The following is a 27,843-nucleotide window of genomic DNA, read 5'->3' as shown; positions in this document are numbered from 1 at the left end:
AGACTTGGCAACATGAGTTGTGAGTTCTTTCCCTGGCATCACATGCTACTATGGTGCTCTGGTCTTGTATCACTGCCCCCCCCTGTAAGTAATTAAATCTGATAGGGTTTATTTGAAAATAACATGATTTTCCTAAACCTTCCCACAGAGAAAATGGTTTTATTTTATTTCTCTTACTATTTTGTTCATATACTTTATTGTAATTTTTATTTTAATCTCATTGTATTCTAGTTGTTTATGAATTTTTCTATATTTTTGCAGTATGAGCTATTTGTTTTAAAATGCCATATATTATACACATATAAAATTACTGAACGTCTTTCTACAATTCACATTGATTTGAATATGGAAATTTTTTATAAGTTTGTAACTAAATAAATTTAACAGGTCCTTAAATGATGTTTCATTCAAGCCCATTTGTTACAACATGGATGAGGAAAAATATACTTCCCGACTTTGAAATGAAAGCTGTTATTTAGGAACCCACTTTATTACTTATACTTTTGTCTCAAAGTTTCCATAAACTATAGGCCCTTGAGGATTTAATCTAGTTTAAGAAATCTGGTTAAAAGGTGTAGAGTTGCTCTAAGTAACTCAGTGAAATACTTATTTGGGATTATGTGTCACTGAAATTATTTATTAACTAAACATTAGAGGGGCCAGATGGTATATACCGAGGACCTGGAATCAAGCCCCTGGTCTCCACCTGTAAGTGGAGCCTCAGGAGTTGATACAGTAGTACTGCAGGTATCTCTCTTTCTCTTCCTATTTCTCTCTATATGAAAAGCGGGGGAGGCAAATCAAATCAAACCAATCAACCAAGCAAGCAAGCAAGCAAACAGACAAACAAACAAAACACTAGGAACAGTAGAATCATTGTGCAGGCACAGAGTCCCCAGAAATAATCCCAATGGGGAAGAATGAATGAATGAATGAGCAAGGAAGCAGGCATTAGAACCTTTAAAAAGAAAGAAAAAATCTGGAAAAAAAAAGTGTGGAAAGGAGGGTGTGGTATAGGGAGAGGGAGAATCTAAAGCTAACTTAGTCATCTTAGTGTTTCTGCATTCATTTTATTTTTAGTATTGATCATTTCAGTCTTCTCAGTATGCATCTTGTTAATTCTCAGGCTTTTTTCTTAAGTATATCTTCTTACTTTTGTTCCTTTTTTGCCATTAAAATTACTGCTCAAGGATAAAGCAGGTCATGCTACAGCAGCTTAAATTACTAATATAATATATGGTCATGGTTGAGAACACTCACGTATGCTAACAACCAAAATTCCACTTACCATATGAAGATCCTGTAGAAACCTTGAGCTATAGATTTTCATAAAAATCTCATTTTTCTTCTCGAAATGACTTTCTTCCTTTTAATGTTACAGTTTATGCTAATAACTATCTTTACTCCACCCAACTGGGTTCAAAATATTGTATTTGTTTTTATAAATAAAAGGGTTTCACTTCATATACCTTAAATGCCAAAGTTCTGTAATTGATCATCTTGCTTCTGTCACTTTGGCCTCTCTGCTATTTCACAAATATGCTAAGCATTCTCTCACCTGGGGCCCTTTGCTTTTATCTTGCTCTTTGCTTCCTTATTGTCAGTTTTGTTCACAGTTCTATTATCTGTGCCTGTGAGTGTACATTGTCAGTGAATATTTGTTGAATGAGTGAAATTGTCTTTCTCTAAAAGATCGGAATTGTTTTTCTTGCCTGTACCCTCCACTCCTGCACCTCTGTGCCATTTGTTGGCTTTAGTATGAACTTTTCTTCTTTTCTGTGTTGTCTCCTTACTTTGCTTCCCCCTTATCTTTTCTTCCTTTTTTTTTTAAATTTAATTTTATTGTGATTATTTTTTAAGTTGTTGCTGGGGCTTCACTGCTTAAAGCTAATGTTTTCGGATAGAAAGAGAGTGGGAGAGAGGGGGAAAGGAAAAGATAGCGCAACATGCAGCTTTTCCAAGTGTGTTGGGGGTCTGGCTCAAACCTGGGTGAAGTGCATGACAGAGTAGGTACACTGCCCAGAAGGCTACCTTACTGGCCCTATTGAACTGACCTTCAATACATCATTTTATCACTCTTTTTTTTTCTTTTTTCTACCACTCCCATCACCAAAGGTCTGTTTTCCCCTCTCCACCCCCATAGGTAACAACCCCTATAGTTCTCCTACAGTCCTAGATATAGGTTGAAACTTTCCCCCCCACATTTGTATGTTCAATTTCTATATTCCACATGTTTTATCACTCTTTATTAAACTAAAAACTACATTCCAGATATTTTGTTATTTTAGAATTGAAATAAGTTTGATGTTACTTTTGAGTTGGTTATATACTTAAAAAATTGAGTCTTAGGAAATATTTGTGTGTGTGTGCGTGCTCGCATGCGCTGCAAGTATTTCATTCTCTGTCTCCTTTTTCTTTTTTCTTTATTAGGGGATTAATGCTTTACAGTCAACAGTAAATATAATAGTTGTACATGCATAACATTTCCCAGTTTTCCACAGAACAATAAAAGGCCCACAAGGTCCTGTGCCATCATGTTCCAGGACATGAACTCTCCCCTTCCCACCCACCTCAGAGTCTTTTACTTTAGTGTAGTACACCAACTTCATTCCAAGTTCTGCTTAGTGTTTTCTCTTGTGATTTGTTTTCAACTTCTGCCTGTGAGTGAAATCATTCCATATTCATCCTTCTGCTTCTGACTTACTTCACTCAACATAATTTCTTCAGGCTCCATTCTTAGGAAATATTTAAGGCTAAAAAAAAAAAAAAAGCCATCACATTCAGTTAGGATAATGATTCCTATAGATTTCAGCTGAAGTCTGTTAAATAACTAAATTCCAAGTGAATAAATATGAAAGTCTAACTGGTTTTATTGAGTGATTCATAAATCCAGCAGTGCGCCATCTTGTAAATAGAGAGGACATGTAGAAAGTGGGAAGTTTTTAAAATTTTTTTAATAAAATGTTTTAATATAAATGGGGCAAGATAGAAAAAGCAGCAATTGTTTTTGGTTAGTATACTTTTGGTTGCATTCCTATGGGGGTTGGGTGGGTTAGAAGGAGTCTGTTTGATAGTGCTGGCCAGGAAGTTTAGGTTGGTTGGTTAAAGGTTACATTCCTAGGACAAGCTTAAGCTATAGTTAGGTTAGGTATTAACTCCTAGCTTGGTGATGTGGGATCTAGGAACAAGTGACTCCATTTCGGACCATCTTTATGTTTCTCTTTTAACAGTTTTTTTTTTTTTTAATTGGGGGGATTGATGATATATAGTCAACAGTAAATACAGCTGTTGGTACATGTGTGACATTTCTCAGTTTTTTGCAAAACACTCAAACCTAGATCAATCTTGAAACAGGATTTATGGATAGCTGAGAATCTTGCCATTTCTTTCTTCTTTTAATAAAATTCTGCCATTGTCTCCTTTATTCTCTTCTACCTTCCTCTGTTCATAGTTTGCTTTAGTTCAGAATAAACTCATATTTCACATTCCTATAGCATATGGAATAGATCTGCTGTACAGAATTCAATAGATCTGCTGTACACAGAATTCAAGTGTAGAAACAGAGCTCTGTCATTGTCTAGGAGTGACTTACCTGAGTAAATAGAAAAATCAGTAAAATGCAAAGAAAAAAGACTTATAATCTTACTTCCCTTAGTGGTAAGATTATTTTTACTATGTGTCCTTAATGGCTTCTTAAAGTGTAGATAATTTCCCATTGTACATTCTGGTAAAGGAGTTGAGTGATTTACTAGAAAGAAAGGAAGGAAGGAAAAGGTCTCTGGAAAAAACTGACAGGAGTGGATAGTGTTGACACCGGGAAGGGAGAATAGAAAATATTGCCATTGAGAAGGCAAGAATTTTGTACTGAAATCATCTGTGTATTACCTGTGTAAATTACTCCACTGCAAAATTTGTGTTTCTTCTAGGGCTAGGTGAGCAGTATATTCCTGTAGGAGTCTAGAGAGAGTACTAAGGTCTGGGCTTTCAGTGGAGTTCTGTGGGTACAGGAAGAAGGCAAAGGCTTCTTCACCATTCTGGGGAGAGAGTTTTAATTGCATAAGAGACAAAGGAGCTCTTAAAGCCTGAGATCACACAAGGATTCTTAGGCTCTACAGTGTTATGCTCAACCTGACGCTGTTGACTGGCTACGGAAGAAGGGCAAACGCTAGAAGAAGAAAGTGTTTACATTGTTAGCATGTATCTGTTGCTGTGTAAGGATCACAAACTGAGGCCTTTATTGGTTCTGTAAGTAAAACATCTGGGCAGATTGAACTGGGTTTTCTGTCAGTATTTTGTAAGGCTGCAATCAGTTTGTTCACTGGGTTGTGCTTTTTTTCTCTGGGGTCTGTCAAAATTGCTTCCTGAATAAGGGTTTGATTCTAGTTCCTTGTGGCTCCTTCCATTCCCTGGGCTGAAAATCCCTGCTTCATTGCTGATGCTCAGTAGGGGCGCTGTTTTCTTTTTTTCTCATTTTATGGCAGGGGGCTAATGGCCTACATGGGGGGAGCTATCACTCCAGCAATGCTAGTAGTAGCTTATGTTCAATTCTTGCAATATTTTTTCTAAGAAAAAAAGTTATATTTCAAATATTTCACGATCAGTTAGAGGAAAGTGCTTTAATTATGTTCATGTGATTAGATTAGACCCACACAGATAATTTTTGTTATTTGAGATTAAGTGATCTGGAACTTGACTTAACTCTTGCAGAATCTATTTTTTGCTTCATCTAAAGTGTGTTTGATTGAATAACCAGGAGGTGAGAATCTTGGAGGTGGTTTTCCTTTACTAGTGTTATGTAGTTTCTCTCTGCTAATTAGGCTTCACAATATATTTAACATATGTAATTGTTTAGCTGATAGATAAAACTCTAAATTTTTGGCATTCCTTAAAATGATTATCTGGGAGAAATTTATATATTGAGTTTATACATTTATAGATTTCGGGCCAGGTGGTGGTGCATCTGGTTGAGTGCACACATTAAAGTGTGCAAGGACCTGGGTTCAAACCCCAGGTCCCCACTTGCAGGGGGAAAGCTTCACGAGTGGTAAAGCAGGGCTGCAGGTGTCTATCTCCCACTCCCTTCCCAATTTCTCTCTGCCTCTATCTAATAATAAATGAATAAGTAGACTACTGAAATGAAACAAAATAAAGTTTTATTTTGCAAGTTTTGAGATGAAATTAAATGAAAATTCTTAACAATCAAATGTAAGGGCACTATAGAGTACTTTATAATTTAGAATGCCTTGATTTTGTTTTTTTTCTATTCTCCACTTTGATGGATATCTTTATGCTGAGTTTTACCTTTTCTTTTTAGTATTATTTTATGAGAATTACTTATCTGAAGAGTGAAAATACCCACGCACCCTCCTACTCATTTCTTGTCAGAGGGGTTTTGGTAGTTAGTATTTTAAGTAGTAGTGTTTGCTACCTTTTGTGCTATGTCTTTTTAATCTTAAGCAGTTTTTACTCTATCATGTTGATAGCAGAAAATCTATTATTCAATGACTTAATTAAAATTGGATTGTTATTGAACTTAAAAAAATATTACCACCAGGGAAAGAGAAACAGTCTGGGAGCATGGATCAATCCTCCAATGCCTATGTCCATGGAGAAGCAATTACAGAAGACAGCCCTTCTATCTTTTGCACCCCATGAAGAATTTTGGTCCATGCTCACAGAGGGGTTGATGTTAGAGGAAGATGGGGCTCTGAACTCCAATTCCATGAGTACCCAAAGAGGAAGTGTGTGTGTGTGTACACACATAGATAGATAGTTGTAAAAATAATAGTCAATCCATATTGGTCATTCTGGGAGAACTAATGCAGTTCCCAATGGCGGGAATGGGGACAGAGAACTATGGTGGGAAAAAAAAGTGTGGAATTATACCCGTTATCTTATAGTTTTGTAAATCAATATTAAGTCACTAATAAAATTTTTTTAAAAAGAAAGAGGAGACAGAACCATAGAAAATAGTATATAGATACATACACATATACACACATATATATGTTTTTAGAAATAATGGTCAACCCATGACTGTGACCTTGGGAGAACCACTGTAGTTTCCAATGGAGGGAATGGGGACACAGAACTCTGATGGTGGGAACGGTGTGGAATTGTTCCATATTATTTTGTAATTTTGTAAATCACTAATAAAAACAAATCTTGGACTGGAAAAAAAAATCCCATATGCTTATATAAGATCTTTTAGGTTTTGTGATTAGGACTTCACTTTAATTTAAATACTGTCACTAATGCACTTGACATTTTGCACCTAGGTCTCAGTTTCCTCATGCAGTGGCATGACTGAAGGGGAGTTCTTTCATCTCTATCAATATATACTTTTTTCTCCCCTGTTCTTCCGTAGTTAAAATCTGTAATGCCCATTAGCATGATGCTACATGAGTTTTATACTCTTTGAAATAGATGGCTATACACTAGTTAATACAAAGGAGGTGAGCATTGTGACAGGCAGACTATAGAAGTGACCTGTTTTATTGTTCTTTGTCAGAACAGTGCATTGCCCTGCTGCTACTTCATTTTATAGTTACTCAGCTACAGAGCTTTGCTTTGCTTTATTTTGCTTTGAGACCAGGGTAGTAAGCATTTGAAAGATTCTTTAAAGATCAAGTGGCAGGAGTGGTGGAATATTTTTGTGGATTAGGGAACAGTAAAGCATACAGGATAAAACATTGCCAGTTCCTCTGTTTTTGCAAGTCTTCAATATCAAATTATGTTTTTCTGAAATGGATGAATTGTTCCCTGTGTGACTTAACTGGTTTCGATTATGGGGACATAAATTCTTCTCTTGTTATTGATTCCACATTTTTGCAGACTACGTTAGCTTTTTACCGATGAAGATATGCTGTTGGCTCATATTAAGTTTGTCATAAACTATAGGCCTTAGATCTTACTCTGTGAATTCTTGTCAAACTAAGTATACTCCCCCATAGTTACGTAAGGTGTGTGTGTAGTTTTCCCCAAAAAGATTTATTTGCTTATTTTAAATGAGAGACAGAGAGAGAAAGAGAGAGAGAGAGAAATTGAATAGGCCAGCTTTGGCTTATGGTGGTGCCAAGGACTGAACTTGGCATCTCTGAACCCTCAGACATGAAAAGTTGGTGTAAAACCATTGTGCTATATGTGTGGCCCTTATTTTTTTTAACTTATTTAAAAATTAACTTCTAATATTATGCCAATGAATGATTTCAAGGCCTCTGAACAGCCTTCCTGGGCCAGTTTTCTTCTTTCCTTTTTCCCTCCCTTCCTTCCTTCTTCCTTCCTTCCTTCCTTCCTTCCTTCCTTCCTTCCTTCCTTCCTTCCTTCCTTCCATTTTTGAGCAGGGAGGTGGCACAAAAGAGGGAGATGAATAAGAAAGAAGAGACCTTACCACCATTGTGCAATCAGTAGTGGGGCTTCCACATGTTTTCTGTGGTGGTGAAGAAGCTCAAATCCAAGACTTCCTCCATGGAAAGGTGCACACACTTCTTGGTGAGCTGTCTCCCGGTCCCTGTTTTTTTTTTTTTAAATCGAACTCGGGCCTCATGCATGTGCGATTTCACTGCCCCAGCCACCTTTTCATTTGGGACAGGGGTGGAGGTTGAGGAGGCAGAGGAGCGCAGAGGAGACATCACAGCACTGAGTGTCTCTGTGCCATAGTATCTTCCATGAGGTGCAGGATCTCAGTCCTGGGCCATATTCATGGCAACACAAACACCCCTACCTGTTAAGCTCTCTGGTGCCTAGTTGGTATTTTTTATTTTCATTTTTTTTTCTGCCTCCAGGGTTATCACTGGGATTCAGTGTGGGCACTATGAATCTGTTGCTGCTCCTGGTGGCCTTCCCATTTTTTCTTCTTTCTATTTTTTTTTTCCCAATTGGATAGGACAGATGGGGGGGGGATATATATAGAGAGAGAGACACCTGCAGACCTGCTTCACCACTCATGAAGCAGGTGGGGAGCAGGGGCTCGAACCCAGTTCCTTACATATGGTAATGTGTGCTTAACGGGTACACCATTGCCCAGCCCCTTATTATTATTATTATTATTATTTTTAGTGGAACCTTGCACATGCATTATGTCACCAACTTCTTTCCTTCTTTCCCTCCCTTTTCCCACTCTTCTCTCTCTTCTTCTCTCTCTCTCTCTCCCCTTCTTCTTTCCTTCTTTCTGAATGTAATGACATAATTAATATAACATTTCTTTAAATTATGTATGATTTTTTTCCCCCAGAGTACTGCTCGATTCTGGCTTGTGGTGCTGCTGGGGATTGAACCTGGGCCCTTTTGTGCCTCAGGCATGGATGACTTTTTTGTATAACCATTCTCTATTTTCCCAGTAGATTTCTCTCCCTCTCCCTCTCCCTCTCCCTCTCCCTCTCCCTCTCCCTCTCCCTCTCCCTCTCCCTCTCCCTCTCCCCTCCCCTTCCCCTCCTCCTCCTCTCCCCCTCATTGCAAAAGAGAGAGGTGGGGAGAAAGAACCAGAGCTCTGCTTTATCACATACATTACCAGAGATTGATCTGAGGACCTCATGATTCCAGCACTTTATCCACTGTACTACCTCCTGGCTGTTATAACATTTCATTTACAGAGTTGTTTTTAAAGCCTATGTCTTCTAGTTGGCAATAGTCTCATTAATTTCTTAACCACTATGAAACTCAACTACATTTCAGCTTATTCAAGTGAATAGGCCATAGAGTTTTCTCAGATCTGGTACTGAAGCCATGGACCAACAGGATTAAGCCATTGCCATATTGGAAGAGGAAAAAAAAGAAAATTTCATGGCCATTTCCCCCATGTTCAGAGACATTTTTTGTAGTCCTCTAACCAGAGTGGTGAGTCTTCCTAGAGTTAAGCTGACAGTGCCCGTTACTGTTACTCCTCACCTGATTCAGCCTGTCATTGAGTACATTTGAGAATTTTCAGAGTAGGGAAAACCAGGAAGCGCAGTACCACTGAGTTAGGCATTTTCCAATTTTGCTTTTTCAGTCTACCCGCTCTCACTTAATTATTTTCTTAAGAATACTTTAGGTAGTTGTATTGTTATTTTGTCTTGTTTTCTGTAATATTCTTGGTTATATCAGTGGGACAGACTGGAAGCTTCCCATTAAAAGAGATTAAAAGAGATGCAGAGAGAACAGGAACCAGAGAGGACACTGCTCTGGCACTTGTCTTGCAGGAGCTTGAACTTGCGTGCTCTCATGCAGTGTTGCGCTTCATTGCTGAGCCAGTTCCCAGCCTGCACACACTCCTTTTTTTTGTTTTGAAAAAAAAAATTTATGGGGATAGAAAGTTGTCATTAAAGTTTTTGAAAGTTGTCATTAAAAATAATTGATAGATGGGTGGTAGCACACACGATAAAGTGCATATATTACCATGTACAGGGAACCAGGTTTAAACCCCTGGTCCCCACCTGTAGGAGGGAAACTTCATGAGTGGTGGAGCTGTGCTGCAGGTATCTCACTTTCTGACTTTCCTGTTCTCTGTTTCTCTCTGAATCTATCAGGGGGAAAAAATTAGGCCAGTGGGAACAGCGCAGTCTTTATGCTGAGCCCCTACTACTATCTTACCTAACATTGCTTTGTATTGTTTTGAAATCAGGAGGTTAAGACCTGCAGCTTCCAAGTCCATAATTTAAAAAATATTTTTATTATCTTTATTTTTATTGGACAAAGACAGCTAGAAATTGAGAGGAATGGGGAGATAAGGAGAGAGGCAGAGAGACACCTGCAGCCCTGCTTCACCATTCATGAAGCTTTCCCTCTGCAGGTGGGGACTGGGGGCTTGAACCCAGGTCCTTGCGCACTGTAACAGGTGCACTCAACCAGGTGTGCCACCACCTGGCTCCTGCAAGTCCATAATTTTAATGGTATGCAATAAAAAATTTGGTACATTTGTCAGGCTGGCACATTTAGCTATTAGAAAGTACTATTTTCTGTGAAAAACTTAAAAAGCATTAAGCATATGGATATATAATGCAAATTAGTAAGTCCAGCTGCCCACTAAAATGTGAAATTGTGCTCAACTCTTTTACCTACTAATTTATTAAAAATTAACCCTGGCAGGTTGGATAAAATACAGATGAATGAGATGAGAAAGTAAGCATTCATATACAGTTATAGACTGATAAAGCAATAATTTTTTAAAGAAAAATACACTTATTTATTTAGGATAGATATGGAGAAAATTAGAAGGTAGAGGGAGGTCAAGAGGGAGAAAGACACCTGCAGCACTATTTTACTGCTTGTGAAGCTTCCTCCCTACAATTGGAGTCTTAAGAACTTGAACTTGTGCCCTTTGGTACTGTAATGTTTGCATTCAACCAGGTGCACCCCATCTGGTCCCTCAAATCAGCTTTTCTTTAGGATTCTTTAGCAATATCTATCAAAATACTAACAGTAAATATATTTATTAAAGTAGAATTATTCAATTGAATTTTACTTTTTTGACTATTCATTTTAATCGATATAATTTATTAGCCAGGGAAGTTAGCGGATGAGAGGAAGAAAATCTTGCTCTTCTTTCTTAGGATGATAAGCAGTAGTGAATTTCTTAGAAACTTTTTTCTTTAGCTGTGTTAGATGTTTTTTTTTTTTTTTTTTTTTGCCTCCAGGGTTATTGCTGGGGCTCGGTGCCTGCACTACAAATCCACTGCTCCTGGAGGCTGTTTTTCCCTTTTGTTGCCCTTGTTGCTTTTATTGTTGTTGTTATTATAGTTGTTATTGCTGTCATGGTTGTTGGATAGGACAGAGAAATGGAGAGAGGAGGGGAAGACAGAGAGAGGGAGAGAAAGATAGACATCTGCAGACCTGCTTCACCGCCTGTGAAGCGACCCCCCTGCAGGTGGGGAGCTGGGGACTTGACCTGGGATCCTTACTGCCAGTCCTTGCGCTTTGTGCCATGTGTGCTTAATCAGCTGCACTACCGCCTGGCCCCCAGCTGTGTTAGATTTTAATGTTGTAATGAAGGGTCAGTGGAGTCAGGAATTAATCAAATATATTTACACGTCACTCCATTTGTTCAGAGTCAAGTGTCCTCTTGAATGGAAAAAACTTTGACTAGAGAATGAGAAAAGCAATTTGCAGAAAACATGAGTACAACTATAATAAAAATGCTTCATTGCATTGTAAATAGGATGAATCCTGTGGAAAACTGGTAATAAAAATGTTAGCATTTGACTAACTTTGTGGATAGGATTAAATGGAGTAGGTAGACTTGAATTGTCTTTGATAATAAGACTATAGATAAGAGTAATGAATATAATAGTTAAATTTCACATTGCAGGTAAGGGGTATAAAATTCAGTGAATTGAATAAAGAGGAAGTAAAAATAACTTTTTAACTTATTAGTTCATGTGAAATTGTTGGAGTACATTCTTTGTACCTGTGGTTTATATTCAAATAATTCAGAAATGTAAAAAGCTGTCTAGCCTTCTAGGAATTCAGTTGATTGCTAAGGAGAGAGACATAGATGTTTTATGTAGATGGTGTGCTCTCTGATACATAGTGTGCTCTCTCTATTTTTTTAATGGATTAATGGTGCTATTTATATGTACTTGATATAATTCTATTTTGGAAGCATAATTAAGTGTTGATTTTACAGAATAACCTTGTATAGGCTTGTATTTTGTGAATAAATGCCAGTGAATATTTCCTAAAAGAAAACTTTTTTAACCTTAGAGATGCAGTAACAAAGTAAATTGGAACTGTGACTTTCGAGTAGGGATTTCGGAAATGTATTAAAAAAAATGTTTGTGTATAGAGCCTCGGAGACTGCATACTGGTTATGTTAAAAAAAAAAAAACTTTCATGCCTGAGACTCCAGGGTCCCACATTCAATCCCTGTCATCACCATAAACCACAGTTGAGTAGTGCTTTTGTAAAAACAAAACAAAAACTCCAAACCAAATATATATATATCTATGAGGGTGACCAGGTGATGACATTTACATTTCCAAGTGTTAGGTTTTCAGCCCCTGGCCCACACTTGCAGACTAGAAGCATCATGAGCAGTGAAGCAGTGCTGTAGTGGGTCTCTCTCTCTCTCTCTGTCTTTTTATCTCTTGCCTTCTATCAAAAAGAACGAAAGATGAAAATAACTGTTGGAATAGTGGCATTATGCAGGCACAGAGCCCCAATAATAACTTTGGCGGCAATAAATAAGTGAACCAGTGTGTGTGTGCGCATGTGTGTTGTGCACACTTGTGTGTGTGAGAGAGAGAGAGATGGTGAGAGAAAGAGAGAGAGAGATGGTGAGAGAGAGAAAGAGAGTGAGATGGCGAGAGAGAAAGATGGCGAGAGAGAGAGAGATGGCTCAACTGCCAGATCACTGAATTTCATGACTGAGCTTCCCAATTTGATCCTTGTTGCCACATGTACTGCAGTGGCTCACTGACTTGCCTGCTTCTTTTCCTGTCCTGGGAAACCGTGTCTCCTGTGTAATAAATGAAACATACCTTTGAAATAAATATGTATGCAGACATGTTAGTTCAACAGACAGTAGAGCCAGGAGAATTATATTTTCCTTTAAATCTACTTTGAATCTTACACATATAAACTTCATCACTTTTTATGCTAATTTGTATTTTCTTATTCTTGTAGGAAAAATGGTAAAATAAAAACAAGATTTTTTAAAAAGGAAAATTAAGTAATCACTTATCTTTCACAAGGGTGGACTGTGTCTGGGACTTTTGAGGAGTATGAGAAATATTTTGGGAGAAGGCATACAGGATTACAGAATACTTGAAGTACTAATTCAAATGCATTTTCTCAAATTCTCTAAAGCTACTTATACTAGTATTTAACTCCTTGGAATAAGTATTGCTATTTCGTCTATTTGAGCCGAGGTTTTCCTATGAGGTTCCTTAACAGCAAATGGATTTACCTTTAGGTCCTGTCTCTACCTACAGTGCAGTAAACTGTGGTTGCAGGGGTGTGTGGTTTGTAATATGTCTCCTTCATGTGTGTTATAGGCTAGGCAGATTCCTCATTCTCCCTTTAGATGCCTGCTAAGATTGATGACCCATTGACTGTAGAGAACTTATTTAATTTCTCAGTCTAACAAATGAGGTTATCATTGTAGACCAGCTAGATCCAGAAGACCCTTTAAGTTCTTTCATATTTTTATTTCAATTAATGAATAATATGTAAACTGGTGAAAAATAACTTTATTTTTTAGAAAATTTAATAAGAACAAGTACAGCAAACCTCTTTATGGTCAAATAAATTTTGATGCCTAATAAAATATAAAGACTAATGGCCCAGGAACTGGCATAATAGCTGGCATGTTGAATGTACTAGCATGAAGTCCCAGGTTTAGTTCCCAGCATCACATGCTCTTCTTCTTCTAGCGTTTGCCCTTCTTCCGTAGCCAGTCGACAGTGTCAGGTTGAAAGCTGTCAGGAGCTGCTTGTTGCTGGCTTTGAAAGTGACTGGGATCCACGTGGATTCAGTCGGCTAGGAAGGATCGTCAGTTTCCCCAATGAATGGGTACTCACGGGATGCACCACGAGAAGGTCGATCCAATGCATCCCAATCACATGCTCTAATGTTCTGTATCTCTCTCTACCCCTCCCTCTGTTCCTTTTATCTCTCTATCATAAACACATTGTGAAAAAAAGGTGAGAGATTACTGTCACACATTATTTTAGCAAAACAAGATGTTTCTAGTTTTTGTAAAATGTATAATAAGATCATTTCAGCTGGATGATTAACTGAAGGAACTATATTTTCTTTTGTTCTTCGAAACACATTATTCACTCACAGTTCTTAATGGTGTAGAGTATTTATGTAGACTTGTTAGTCTGAAATTTTATTTATATGATAAGCTTTACCACCATTATTAGAGTCTAGAGTGCTATAGGATTTTTTTAATTCACCCTTGATATATTTAATAATTATAAAATCCAACGACTTTGTCAGTTTCTTCCTTTTTTAAGATTTTATTATTAGGTTTTAAGTTTTCTTATTATCTTTATTTATATATTAGAGACAGCCAGAAATTGAGAGGGCAAGGGGAGATAAAGAGCGAGAGAAACATCTGTAAAACTGCTTCACCAGCCACAAAGATTCCCCTGCAGTTAGGGATTGGAGGCTTGAACCGGGTCCTTGGCATTTTAACCTGTGTGCTCAACCAGATGCGCCACCACCCGACCCCGGTTTTCTTCTTTATATGGTTGGGAAATACAAAGTATGGACTACTCAAATAAATTAACTGAAAGTAGACGCCAACTACAAATATGGTATGACAGTATCTCCAACTTTTTAAAACACTCTCTTGAAAGAAGGTTCAGAAGTTTGAGCTACTCAAAATAAAAACTAGATGATGATTCATTAGACTATTTCATCTGTGTCGTGGGTCAGGAGTCGATCAACTACAACTTGTCAACTGCCTGTTTTTGAAAATAGATTATTGTTGGAATGTGGTCTTATTCAGTCATTTACATATGGTTACTGTAACAACCCAGCTAAGTAGAGGTAGAAACAGTGTGGATCACAAATTTAAAATATTTGCTATCTGACCCTTTAGGAAAAAGTTTATCAGCCCCTCTTTTAGTTGATTATATTATTTTCCATAAAACATTTTTTTTTAAATATTTATTTTATTTATTTATTCCCTTTTGTTGCCCTTGTTGTTTTATTGTTGTAGTTATTATTGTTGTTGTCGTTGTTGGATAGGACAGAGAGAAATGGAGAGAGGAGGGGAAGACAGAGAGGAGGAGAGAAAGATAGACACCTGCAGACCTGCTTCACCGCCTGTGAAGCGACTCCCCTGCAGGTGGGGAGCCGGGGTTCGAACCGGGATCCTTATGCCGGTCCTTGTGCTTTGCGCCACCTGCGCTTAACCCGCTGCGCTACAGCCCGACTCCCCATAAAACATTTTTTTATCTTAACATTTTTTCCTAACATATTAGGGAGTGACTTGCTGGTGATGAATGTGAATGAAATAATACCTGGCACTGTGAAATAACATCTTATTCTAGGAAAACTTCTAGGAAAGACTGATCTTGAAAAATCCACCCTTATGGATGGCTAAAGTTAGCATGTTTATTAATTATGAAATCTATTATTAACCGAATCAAGTTTAACTGTGCTAAGGACAAAAGCTCCAATTACAAAATTTGGGTTCAGTGAACCCCTAATGACAAATACCAAGGACGAATTTTTACAGATTCTTATATTGTTGACCCATATCTTGAAAAGTCACATTTTTTAAAAACATTTAGTTAAACTTTCTTTGCAGTTAAAAAAGTAATAAAGCATTAAAAAAAAAAAAAAAAAAAACAGTCTTGAGTCCAAGGAGACAATGTAGTGGCACATGTAAGAACTTCTAGGTTCATTCCCATCACCATGAATAACCTGTGTTGAACAGTATTGTGATCAAAAAGGAAAACAAAACCAGGTTTTAAAAAGTTCTTCATTTTAATTTAACTGTTCATTACATATTACTTTCCTGAGTGCATTATGTGACATTGGCTATAATCCATTGAAGTTTTTATGCTGCAAATTTTAAATTGTACAACATAAATTTGCTTTGTAAATTAGATGTTTGAATTTTCTGTGTAGTTTGCTTAGAGTGTGAGGAACCTTTTGATCTTCTGATTTGTGTTCTTAAAATAATACAGTTAAATATGTCACTAGAGGGAACCAGGTGGTGGCACATCTGGTTGAGTGCACATGTTACAATGTGCAAGGACCTGGGTTTGAGCCCCTGACCCCCCCACCAGTAGGGGGGAAGCTTTGCAAGTGGTGAAGCAGGGCTGCAGGTCTCTTTGTCTCTCTCCCTTTCTAGCTCCTACTTCCCTCTCAATTTTTGACTGTCTCTATCCAATAAATAAGTAAAGATAATTTTTAAAAATATGTCACTATAATATAATGCAAATATAATATAAGCAAACATTATTAATGGGAAGTATACAAACCACTTTCAGACTTTACTGTGAGAAATGTATCTCATAATCTATTATGACCTTTAAATTTTTCATATGACCTTTACATTTTTTATTATGATCTTCATAACCAAGGTCATTTTATTCCCACAACTCCTGCAGGAGATTTTAAATTTGTGCTGAGACAAATAATTATTGACTTGGCATTTTTATTATAGAGGCATGAAAATTAATATTTTCACAGAAACTCTTCTTTATATGGTAAAATGCTTTAATTAGATGAATATTCTTTCAACAATTAAATTCAAATTAGTTATAATTTTAAGAAGAAAATGTCACATCAGTATTTTCCTATTGGTACAAAGTCAACAGAACCACATTTTTAATCATGTTCTTTCAAGTATACTCATGTAGAGGAATAGTCATAAATCTCTTGTTCTTAATGTTTTTTAAGGCAAGAGGAGCAGACGTTCCAGAGATTCCTGGAGACCTTACTCTGAAGGCATGTAGCAGTACAGCCAGTATGAAGGTTAAACATGTGAAAAAGTAAGTACAGTTTGTTTTACTGTTGGTTTTAAATTCTTATAAATGGAAAATCTCTTTAGCTCTCATAAAACTTCTGTTTAGATTCCTTACTAAAAAAATCTCTGCTCACACATCAGAATATGGTTAAACTTTAAATTACTACTCAACAATTATTGTAATAGTTCTGAATATTATTTGCTTACTAAAACATGCATTTGAAAGAACTTATGTTATTATCTATTATTAATAGTTTTGTATTTGTTTGAAAGGAATAATCAAAGAGTTTTGTTTTGGTATCATTAATACATACTCTCATTCATTTAGAGTTAAAAGTTAACTTTTGTCTTTTGAGTTTTGAGATTGCTATATATGTCAGATTTGCCTTTGTGAAAACCTAAAATAAATGCTTAGAGATTGGCTGTTAAAAGAAATATTTAGAGGTAGCTGTTGCAGTTTTAACAGAAAAGGCATCTTTTCACTTGGGAGAGGGCTAGGCAGTTGTGTTTCATTGTAAGTAGAGAAAAGACAAAGATAAAAATGTTCATTCTGCATCCAGACCCACCAATCCAGGACTGATGGGCTGTGAGAACATTCACAGGTAAAATTTGGTTTTGCATTTTGTGGTGTGAATGCTGCTTCTGGTCAGAAGCTGGCTTTTTACATTCAGATTCCATAATACTCACTGGAAGCGTACTTTTCCTATGGGTATTCACTTGGATCAAGTGTAGGAGAGTATAGTGATGCTTTAATTTTTGTTGTTGTTGTTTATTTTGACTTGTGCACTAAATGTAGTGGTTATTTCATTCAATGTATTTCTGGAAAGGTTTGCGTGAATATGTGTAGATTTATGTGCATGTGCTTCTTAATTTTGCTTGCATGAGCTCTTAAACTCTTTGCATTTTCATTTTTCCCTTAGGCTTAGTAATTTTGCTGTTCCCAGTATTTTGCATCTAATCTATTTATTCCCTGTGCTTCAGGTTACCCTTCACTAAAGGTCACTTTCCGAAGATGGCTGAATGTGCACATTTCCATTACGAGAATGTTGAGTTCGGCAGCATTCAGGTATCTTTGAAATATTTCACACACACTGAATTAAGATACATGTATACACATGTGCACATATTTGACAGCTAATGCTCAGAAGTAGTTTATTTTTTTCTACTGATGTCTTCTTTGTTGGTGTAAAAACTTTATTCTGGCAACTACTATTTCAAGTAGTAATAATAACAGAATTAGTGAAAAACCTCAGAATTTCTATCAAATGCCTCTATTTTATGGTGCAAGCCATTCTATTTGTTCACTGGCTCTTATGTTGAGTGGTAGTAGTAACTGATGAATCAGAATTGGTGTGTGAAGGGAGGGTTTTTAATAGGTTTTGTAATTTTGAAGTACATTGTATATATATACGTAGGTGTTGACATATCTGCTGTATACCTCAGTATGTATATTTTTGAAGCTCAGGATAAGGGAGAGGAAAATCCCCTACATCTCTACCAGGTTACGTTTGCTTTCACTACCTCAGAAGTTATGTACACCATGAGTTTTGTATAATGCATTCCCTTACATTAGTATTTTCACTATCTCTTCAAGAGGAGTTATAACTAACTAAAACATATAGTTTATAGGTGGTCAAAAAACAGCTGTGTCCTAAATCATCCACGCCAAATGTTAATATCTGCTGCCTTTTTTTTTTTTTTTTACCAGAACACTGCTAAGTTCTTTCTTTCTTTCTTTCTTTCTTTCTTTCTTTCTTTCTTTCTTTCTTTCTAATTTTCCTTATATATACATTTTAATATTTATTTATTTTCCCTTTTGTTGCCCTTATTGTAGTTATTATTGTTGTCATCGTTGTTGGATAGAACAGAGAGAAATGGAGAGAGGAGGGGAAGACAGAGGGGGAGAGAAGGATGGACACTTCTAGAACTGCTTCACTGATTGTGAAGCAACTCCCCTGCAGATGGGGAGCCAGGGGCTTGAACCGGGATCCTCATGCCGGTCCTGGCGCTTTGCGCCACGTGGGCTTAACCCGCTGTGTTGCTGTGTTACCGTCTTCCTTCCTTCCTTCCTTCCTTCCTTCCTTCCTTCCTTCCTTCCTTCCTTCCTTCCTTCCTCTTTTGTTGCCCTTGTTTTTTATTGTTGTAGTGATTATTGTTGTTATTGATGTCATCGTTGTTAGATAGGACAGAGAGAAATGGAGAGAAGAGTGGAAGACGGGGAGAGAAAGATAGGCACCTACAGACCTCCTTCACCGCCTGTGAAGTGACTCCTCCTCGGGGAGCTGGGACTTGAACTGGGATACTTACTGTGGTCCTTGCACGTGTGCTTAACCAGCTGCGCTACCGCCCGACTCCCAGTTAAGTTCTGGTTTGTGGTCATGGTATGGAGAATCTGGAACTTCAGAGCCTCAGGCTTGAAAACCTTTTAAATAACCATTATGCTTTATATCCCACTATGTTACTCTCCCCCTACCCCATGCATCTTTAGAGAAATAAAATTCTATAGGACCTGTTAACATTATATTCATTTAAGCCATTATTTTAAAAGCAAACCCATCTATCTTTGGACATTTCATCCTGAACAATGATTTGAAGAAATGCCACTAATGTTGTTTTGTTTTGTTTTAAAAGGATTTGTTTTATTTGGAGACTGGATTCCACACTGACATATGTAATACTGGGATGGGACCTGTGGCTTCACTTACACAAATCTTGGGCTCTACACACTGATCTACATTCTCAACCTGTAGATCTCACAGATTTTGATGTATATTTTTCAGTAAGAAGGAACAAACCTCTTGCAGTATGCGGAGATGCGATTTATTCACTTTATCTGTCAGACTTTCCTGTCTTCTTGTAGTCCTTTATGTGCTACTGCCATCTAGTGTTTATGCTACTGAAGTGGCATATTTTTTTTACACTTTCTATCATCATTTTGCCATCTGAGCTTATTCATTATTATGTTTCTTTTAATCTGGAGAATTTAAATTAATCTGAGTGTAAAGGCTCAGGTTTTATCCTGACTAAGCCATGTGGAAGAAAAAAATGAATGCTAGTCTCTTCTATTTTGGAAATGCTCCTATGGTTTCTCCCAGAAGAAGCACTATTACCTTGCTGCTGAAAAATGTGGTAGAGCAAATTAAGTTTGATTAGAGTGTAAAAAATGGCAAGAAATAACAGTCTAAAGCAAGAACCCTTGATTTTCTAAAATTGTAAATGAAGTAACAAAATTACAATAAAAATACAATCTGATGCTTATGGAATGCTTACTGTCAGATATTAATGCTAAATAACTATTTATATGTTGTCTTTGTGATTTTATATAACAGTTTCAGATAAAGAAATGAGATGTAAGGAGTTTTTAAGAATTTACTGTGTTCATAGGTAGAAAGTGGTAGTACCTATTTCTGAATCAAAGTCTTGTATTCTTTTGTATTGCTGGAATGTAATAACTGACAGAATTACTAGGGCTTGGTGCCTGCACTACAAATCCACTGCTCCTGTGGTCTTTTTTTTTTTTTTCTCCAATAGGACAGAGAAATTGAGAGGGGGGGGGAAGATAGAAAGGGAGCAAAAGATAGATACCTGCAGACCTGCTTTACCACTTGTGAAACAGCCCACTTGCCGGTGGGGAGCCAGGGGCTTGAACCAAGATCCTTGCACATGTCTTTGCACTTCATACTATGTGTGCTTAAGCCAGTGCGCCACTTCTTGGCCCCAGAAATTTATATCTTTAAGTAGTCTGTATGTTTAATGTTGTTGTAGGTATAAAAAGGTGTAACAATACAGCATGGCTCATGTGATCTTAAACTTGTCAAATTCTTTGGCTGCCAATTTGTATCCTCATTTGGAAAACACCAGAAAAGGCATCCATTCCAAATACATTGTAGAGGACTATGTGAATTTACTGAGGTGACGACTAAAAGGAAACCAGACTTTAATATATTTTGAAGAAGTTTTAGAGAATGACAAATGCTATAAGCCTTTTTTTTTTTTTTTGGTGTAATCAGATTACATGCTAGTGTACAGAAAATTAAACTTTGCTTATATTTTGTAGGTAGTGTTGTCAGAACTTAAGGCAGTAGATTTTTTTTCTTTTAGATTAGAAACTTTGTGATTATAAGGAATCTTGTGATAAAAACACCCTTTACAAATAAACTGAATTATCATTTTATTTGGATGTGATATGTCTTTTAACACACTAATTAATCTTACTTAAATTGTGAAAGGGGAAAACAAGTTAAAATAACAGATACATTAGGTTGGCAAGATAGCTCACTTGCATAGTGCTCTTGTTTTCTCATAGTCATGACTCAGGTTTGAGCTGGCCCCCCACCACACTGAGGGAAGCTTTGGTGCCACGGTGTCTTTACTTCTGTCTCTTTATCCCTGTCTTTTTATTTGAAAAAAGTTGGCTTGGAGTGGTGAAGCTCCAGTGACAACCAAAACTAATTAGCCAGCCAGCCAACCAACCAACCAACCATCCAACCAAATAAACATATTCTTAAAACTTTGGCTTCACATCTGGGGAGATAGCATAATGATTATGCAGTAAGATCTCAAGCCTGAGAGGCACAAGAGGTCCCAGGTTCAATCCCTAGCACCACCTAAGCCAGATCTGAGTAGTACTCTGATAACACACACACCACACACACCACACAACTCACACACACACTCTCTCTATCCCTATCTATCTATCTATCTATCTATCTATCTATCAATCTGTCTATCCCTCCCTCTCTCCTAGTTTCAGGTAGGATTAAAATTTGTGTGTTTTAATGTTTGAAAGTGCAATGTTCTTAGAAGGTTTAAGGGTTTAAAACAACAAGAAAACCAGAGAAAACTCAGCCACATAATACCTCTTTTGAGGCTGTCAAATTGTTGCTGAGAGATGGATTTGAAACGGAAAGTTTATATAGTAATCAGTAAGGCCTTCATCCAAATACTGCATTTGAGCTGTATCCTGTATCATTTGAGGCCCAAGACTTACATATGTAAAAATGATTGAGAAATGAAAAAAAATTATATATTGGAATCACAATCACACATAAACTTTATTTCAAGAAATTTGACTAAAATATTTGTAGAAATGTTATCACTGAGCCTGAAATTGTGAAGGGCATGTATTGTTACTTTAGAAGTTCACAAGTTAATCTGCTACAGTTACAACACACACACACACACACACACACACACACACAATTATTACAACATATATGACAGCATAAGTATAATGTATATTGGTCCTTGTGGTCTAGTTCACCATGTAGTGCTGCAGGGAGAAGCAAATACAACCTTTTTTTTAAGCATAGAGAGAAATTCTAAAAATACGAAGATGGATCTTATATATGAAAATGAAACTTGTATCAGCGTCCTTCTAGAGACTGACAGAGGGATCTTTGCTCTGAAATGTGAACAAATTCTCTCTGGGAAAATAAGGAATAGATTCTAATTAATAAATACTGTGGAAAAGAAATATTTGGCTCTGAGGAGAATATAAACATTATAGCTTTCTGGAGGTGTCTTTGAAGCTGTGAATAAATCATCCTGGTGCTGATACTTTCCATAGGAATTCCCGACCATACAGAAATGTGAGCATATCATGAGACATTACATCCTGACAAATATGTGTTCTGGAATAAACATTTATAAAATGGAAGCTATGATTCTACTCTCCTGTCATTTATCTCATTTCTCACTGAACTGAAGGTATTTCTAGTTTTTATTGATGAGCCAGTTACTAGTTATTTCATTTATAGTTATTTCATTAGGTACTCTGTTTAGAAATGGGTGTTCTGTTTCTATACTGGAAGGAGAAACTGACTATTAGTTCTATTAAAATGACTATGTATGAGTTTTCCTTAAGAAATTTGAAGTATAAGTTTTGATTCATTTGCTGAAACTATAACTTATTTTCTTACTGCTCAACTTAGATGTAACTCTTATATAAAGTTGTTCTACAAATGATCTTACCAATGTCTATCAGAACCTCACCTCTCCAGAGTCATCACTCCACTAGGGAAAGATAGAAACAGGCTGGGGCCATGGATTGACCTGCCAATGCCAATGTCCAGTGGAGAAGCAATTACAGAAGCCAGACCTTCCGACTTCTGCACCCCATATGGAATTTTGGTCCATACTACCAGAGGGTAAATGTTAGGGAAAGATGACCAAGGGTTCTCAACTCTAATTCTTTTAGGACCTGGAGAGAGAAGGGTGGTGGGGGGAGGGGAGTGGAAGACACTTAGAAATAGTATGTGTGACTTAGAAAGTCAGGGCTCTAAAATTAAATAAAGAGCAACTAGATGATAGGAAAAGGCACATCACAGCTAAAGAAATTGGAACAGTTATCAAAAACCTTCCCAAGAATAAAAGTCCTGGACCAGATGGTTTTACAAATGAATCTACAAAACCTTCAAAGAAGAACTAATACTTCTACTTTTAAAAGTCTTCCAGAAGATTGAAGACACTGAAATACTCCCTTCCAGCTTCTATGAAGCCAACATCACTCTGATATCAAAAGTAGACAGGGACATAACCAAAAAAGAAAACTACAGACCAATATCTCTGATGAACATAGATGCTAAAATATTGAACAAAATTCTAGCCAACTGGATATAGCAGTATATTAAAAAGATGGTTCATCATGACCAAGTGGGGTTTATCCCAGGGATGCAAGGTTGGTTTAATATACGTAAATCAATCAACGTGATCCACCATATCAATAAAAGCAAGACTAAAAACCACATGATCATCTCAATAGATACAGAGAAAGCCTTTGACAAAATACAGCATTATTTGATAATACCCCTTTATTATCAAAACGCTAAAAAATGGTAATAGATGGAAAATTCCTATATGGATAGTGGAGTCTATATATAGCAAACCTACAGCCAATATCATACTCAATGGTGAAAAACTGGAAGCATTTCCCCTCAGATCAAGTACTAGACAGGGCTGCCCACTATCACCATTACTATTCAACATAATGTTGGAAGTTCTTGCCATAGCAATCAGGCAGGAGCAAAGAATTAAAGGCATACAGATTGGAAGGGAAGAACTCGAACTCTCCCTATTTGCAGATGACATGATAGTATACATAGAAAAACCTAAGAAATCCAGCAAGAAGTTTTTGGGAATCATCAGGCAATACAGTAAGGTATCAGGCTACAAAATTAACATAAAAAAGGTCATTGGCATTCCTCTATGCAAACACTAAGTTAGAAGAAGATGTAATCCAGAAATCAATTCCTTTTACTATAGAAACAAAAACAATAAAATATCTAGGAGTAAACCTGACCAAAGCAATGAAAGACTTGTATACTGAAAATTATGAGTCACTACTCAAGGAAATAGAAAAAGACATAAAGAAGTGGAAAGATATTCCATGTTCATGGGTTGGAAGAATTAACATCATCAAAATGAATTTACTACCCAGAGCCATCTACAAATTCAATGCTATCCCCATCAAGATCCCAACCACATTTTTTAGGAGAATAGAACAAATGCTACACATATTTGTCTGGAACCAGAAAAGACCTAGAATTGCCAAAACAATCTTGAGAAGAAAAAACAGAGCAGGAGATATCACACTCCCAGATCTCAAGTTGTATTATAGGACCATTGTCATAAAAACTGCTTGGTACTGGAGAAACTGAACCACTATATTTCACCAAATATAAAAGTAAATTCCAAGTGGATCAAGGACTTGGATGCTAGACCAGAAACTATCAGATACTTAAAGGGAAATATTGGCAGAACTCTTTTCTGCATAAATTTTAAAGACATCTTCAATGAAATGAATCCAATTACAAAGAAGTCTAAGGCAAGTATAAACCTTTGTGACTACATCAAATTAAAAAGCTTGTGCACAGCAAAAGAAACCACTACCCAAACCAAGAAACCCCTCACAGAATGGGAGAAGATCTTTACATGCCATACATCAGACAAGAGTTTGATAACCAAAATATATAGAGAGCTTGCCAAACTCAACCACAAGAAAACAAATAATGCCAACTAGAAGTAGGGAGAGGACATGGGCAGAATATTCACCACAGAAGAGATCCAAAAGTCTGAGAAATACATGAAAAAAATGCTCAAAGACTTTGATTGTCAGAGAATACAAATAAAGACAACAATGAGATACCACTTTAATCCTGTCGGAATATCATACATCAGAAGAGGTAGCAGCAGCAAATGCTGGAGAGGTTGGGTCAAAGCTATAAAAAATGGTGACTTCACCATTTTCAGCCGATCTTGGATGGACCTTGAAGAAATCATGTGAAGTGAAATAAGTCAGAAACAGAATGATGAATATGGGATGATCTCACTCTCAAGCAGAAGTTGAAAAACAAGATCAGAAGAGAAAACACAAGTGGAACCTGAACTGGAATTGGCGTATTGCACCAAAGTAAAAGATTCTGGGGGGGGGGGGGGATATAGGTCCAAAAATGATGCCAGAGGACCTTGGGGGTTGTATTGTTATATGAAAAACTGGGAAATGTTATGCATGTACAAACTTTTGTATTTACTGTCGAATGTAAAATATTCCCCAATAAAGAAATTAAAAAAAAAAAAGAAAAGAAAATCTCTGTGGGAGTCCTTACTTTCTGCCCCACTATCGAAAGAAAGACAGGCTGGGAGTATTGATCGACCTGCCAATGTCCATGTTCAGCAGGGAAGCAATTATAGAAGCCAGACCTTCCACCTTCTGCACCCCATAATGACCCTGGGTCTATACTCCCAGAGGGTAAAGAATAGGAAAGCTATCAGGGGAGGGGATGGGGTATGGAGTTCTGGTGGTGGGATTTGTGTGGAGTTGTACCTCTCTTATCCTATGGTTTTGTCAGTGTTTGCTTTTTGTAAATAAAAATTAAAGAAAAAGAAAATAAGGGAAGGGCATATATATATACATATATATATAAAATTCTATAATCCTATATATATTTATAAAAATAATAGTCAACCTGTGATCTTGGGAGAACGAATGCAGTTTCCAGTGGAGGGAATGGGGACATAGAACTCTGGTGAGAAAGGTGTGGAATTTTTTAAATTTATTTATAAAATGGAAATATTGACAAGACCATAGGATAAGAGGGTACAGTTCTACACAGTTCCCACCACCAGAACTCCATATCCCCCCCCCATGAAAGCTTTCCTTTTCTTTATCCCTCTGGGGTATGGACCCAGGATCATTATGGGGTACTACAGAAGGTGGGAGGTCTGGCTTCTGTAATTGCTTCTCCACTGAACATGGGCGTTGGCAGGTCAATCCATACTCCCAGCCTCTCTTTCTCTTTTCCTGGTGAGGCAGGGCTCTGGAGAGTTGAGCCTCCAGGACATATTGGTGAAGTCTTCTTCCCAGGGAAGTCAGATTGATGTCATGGTAGTATCTGGAACTTGGTGGCCAATAAAACATTAAGATACAAAACAGGGAAAATTGTTAAATAATCAGAAACCTAAAGGCAAGAATATAGCAGATGAGATTTGGGGCCTCCATTTTGGAAAAAGCTAGTAGGTCTATTTTAGGTCTATTTCGAGGGGCCCATGACTTTACTAGTTTTTGCCTGAGCCCGACAGCTGACATGCAGGTGGGCCAAAAGTATTATCTGGGGAGATGATGTCATAGTTGGAAAAAGGACTAGAAAGCTGGATCAGGGAAGAGAGTAGCTCCCAGATATGGGAAAAGTATATAAGTATTGTTGAATATAAACCCTATCGATTTGATTTGGGGCCCATTCATTGCAGGAGCCTTTGTAATCTCTACATCCCTGTAGGTCTGAGCTTACATTCTGTGGTCATGGCTAGGAACATTCTAGGCTGCACTAATTTCAGGACCCATCTTCCTTGAGTGGTAGAATATGTTGGCCCAACCTCCCTTCAGAGAATGGGACTGTCCCTACCATTGTTGATTCACATTGAGGGTAAGGTCCTATACGGGCCCAGAGAGGGGTCAGTTATGTTGTTCCTGATGGAGATGACCAGTGACAGTGGTGAGAGGGATCTGTTAGAGGTCCAGGCCCATCATGTCTCTGTGGAAATCCCAGGATTCCCTGACTAGGGCCCTTGATGATGGGGTGGCCTGGTAGTAACCAAAAGAGCCATTATTAAAGTATGTCAGTCTCTTGCCCTTATCCATCTTTGTCTGACAAGCATAGTCTTGGAGTGATTGAGGGAAGTGAAATAGGAAGTAGGCGAGGAGGGTATCTAGGTCTAAGTAGAAACTATTTGATTAGGTACTTTATGGTGTCTTTTTTAGGTCTTTCTACTTGCTTGCTGCATTTATTGAGTCACTAAAAACTATTGTGCACTTTTGCTTTAAGGCATGTATTTTCCCTGAACTTATGGGTACTTGTGTACTTATGCCCTACCTATCTCACGGGCCCTGGTCTATATCTTGTTTCTGAGGCTTTGTTAGGAAGTGCACTGCCTGAAATGGAATTAAGGAGTCTTATGAGCTAGGAAAGATCTCACTAGAGTAATGAATCTGGAGGGTTGACGTTCCACACATGACGTCTCTGTACACAGTCTGAAGTGAAACATGCTGAGGTGGTACTGGTTGGGATAAGCAGATGCAGTGTCAATTGGTATAAATTGAGAGAAGCATGCAGGAAAGCAAGCCACACCCCCAAAGGTTCCAGGACTGGAAGAAATGTGGGTTTTGTAAACCAATATTAAATTACTAAAAAAATTAAATAAAGTTGTTCTATATTAATAATATTAATAATTGTATATTAATAATTGTGCAGAAGTTTTTTCTCTTCTTCATAGAGCTTTGTCTTCTATTATAGAAGCTACAAAAGTAAACTGTATAAATTCCATAGGTGTGTCACAGTGTCACAGTAAAACACTTTAGAAGTACTAAAGGTCACTAAGAGAAGTGAAGTCTCTCTGGGCCTCATTTGCAATATGTTGATTAGGCTTTAGTGATTTTTTTAAATATAGGTGGAGTGGTGTATTTTTACCCTGCTTTACACTGCTGATTTCCATTCTTTATGTAGAGAAAGGACTTGGCTGAACATTTGAAGGTTTGCTGAAATAGAATTGTATTTTTAAAGATCCTAGAAATAATTACAGATTGGTTTCCATGGAAATAGAAAGTGAATTCAATATAGGAAAAAAATAACTCCAAAAATAGCTTTGTTAGGTATGTAAAATTATGGGATTTGGAAATTCTATTTTCCATTTGTCAGAAGCAAAAGATTTATATGCCAAGGACTTGAAGGAAGTACTGATAATTTTCATCATTATATTCATGTCCTAAGTTTCTATGGACAAATATAATCTAATATGTCATAATACATACCCTTGGTGCATGTGTTTTAACTACTGTATAAAACATAAATTAATTGCTTAGCCTTTTGTGTAGGATATTTTAAAAATCACAAAGAATCCACTCAGAATGGTTTGTTTGGATGCCTTTATACCTCAGGAGA

General features: G+C 37.1%; 1 protein-coding gene across 3 annotated transcripts in view; it reads left to right on the top strand.

Moving 5' to 3' along the window:
- The window catches only part of ARHGAP32 (Rho GTPase activating protein 32), a 232,498-nt gene that overhangs the window by 106,914 nt on the left and 97,741 nt on the right, over window positions 1–27,843 (top strand). For 2 of the 3 annotated variants that reach the window (XM_060180176.1, XM_060180175.1), the window contains exons 3-5: window positions 16,342–16,433; window positions 16,969–17,010; window positions 17,390–17,474. In XM_060180176.1, coding sequence (XP_060036159.1) covers window positions 16,342–16,433; window positions 16,969–17,010; window positions 17,390–17,474 — 219 coding nt within the window. The remainder of the gene's footprint in view (window positions 1–16,341; window positions 16,434–16,968; window positions 17,011–17,389; window positions 17,475–27,843) is intronic. The other variant, XM_007539507.3, reaches the window with a different exon arrangement.

Source organism: Erinaceus europaeus, chromosome 20, assembly GCF_950295315.1.
Source record: "Erinaceus europaeus chromosome 20, mEriEur2.1, whole genome shotgun sequence".
NCBI classification, from domain to species: Eukaryota; Metazoa; Chordata; class Mammalia; order Eulipotyphla; family Erinaceidae; genus Erinaceus; species Erinaceus europaeus.
The sequence above is the reverse complement of the archived record's forward strand: the minus strand, read 5'-3'. Positions and strand labels throughout refer to the sequence as shown.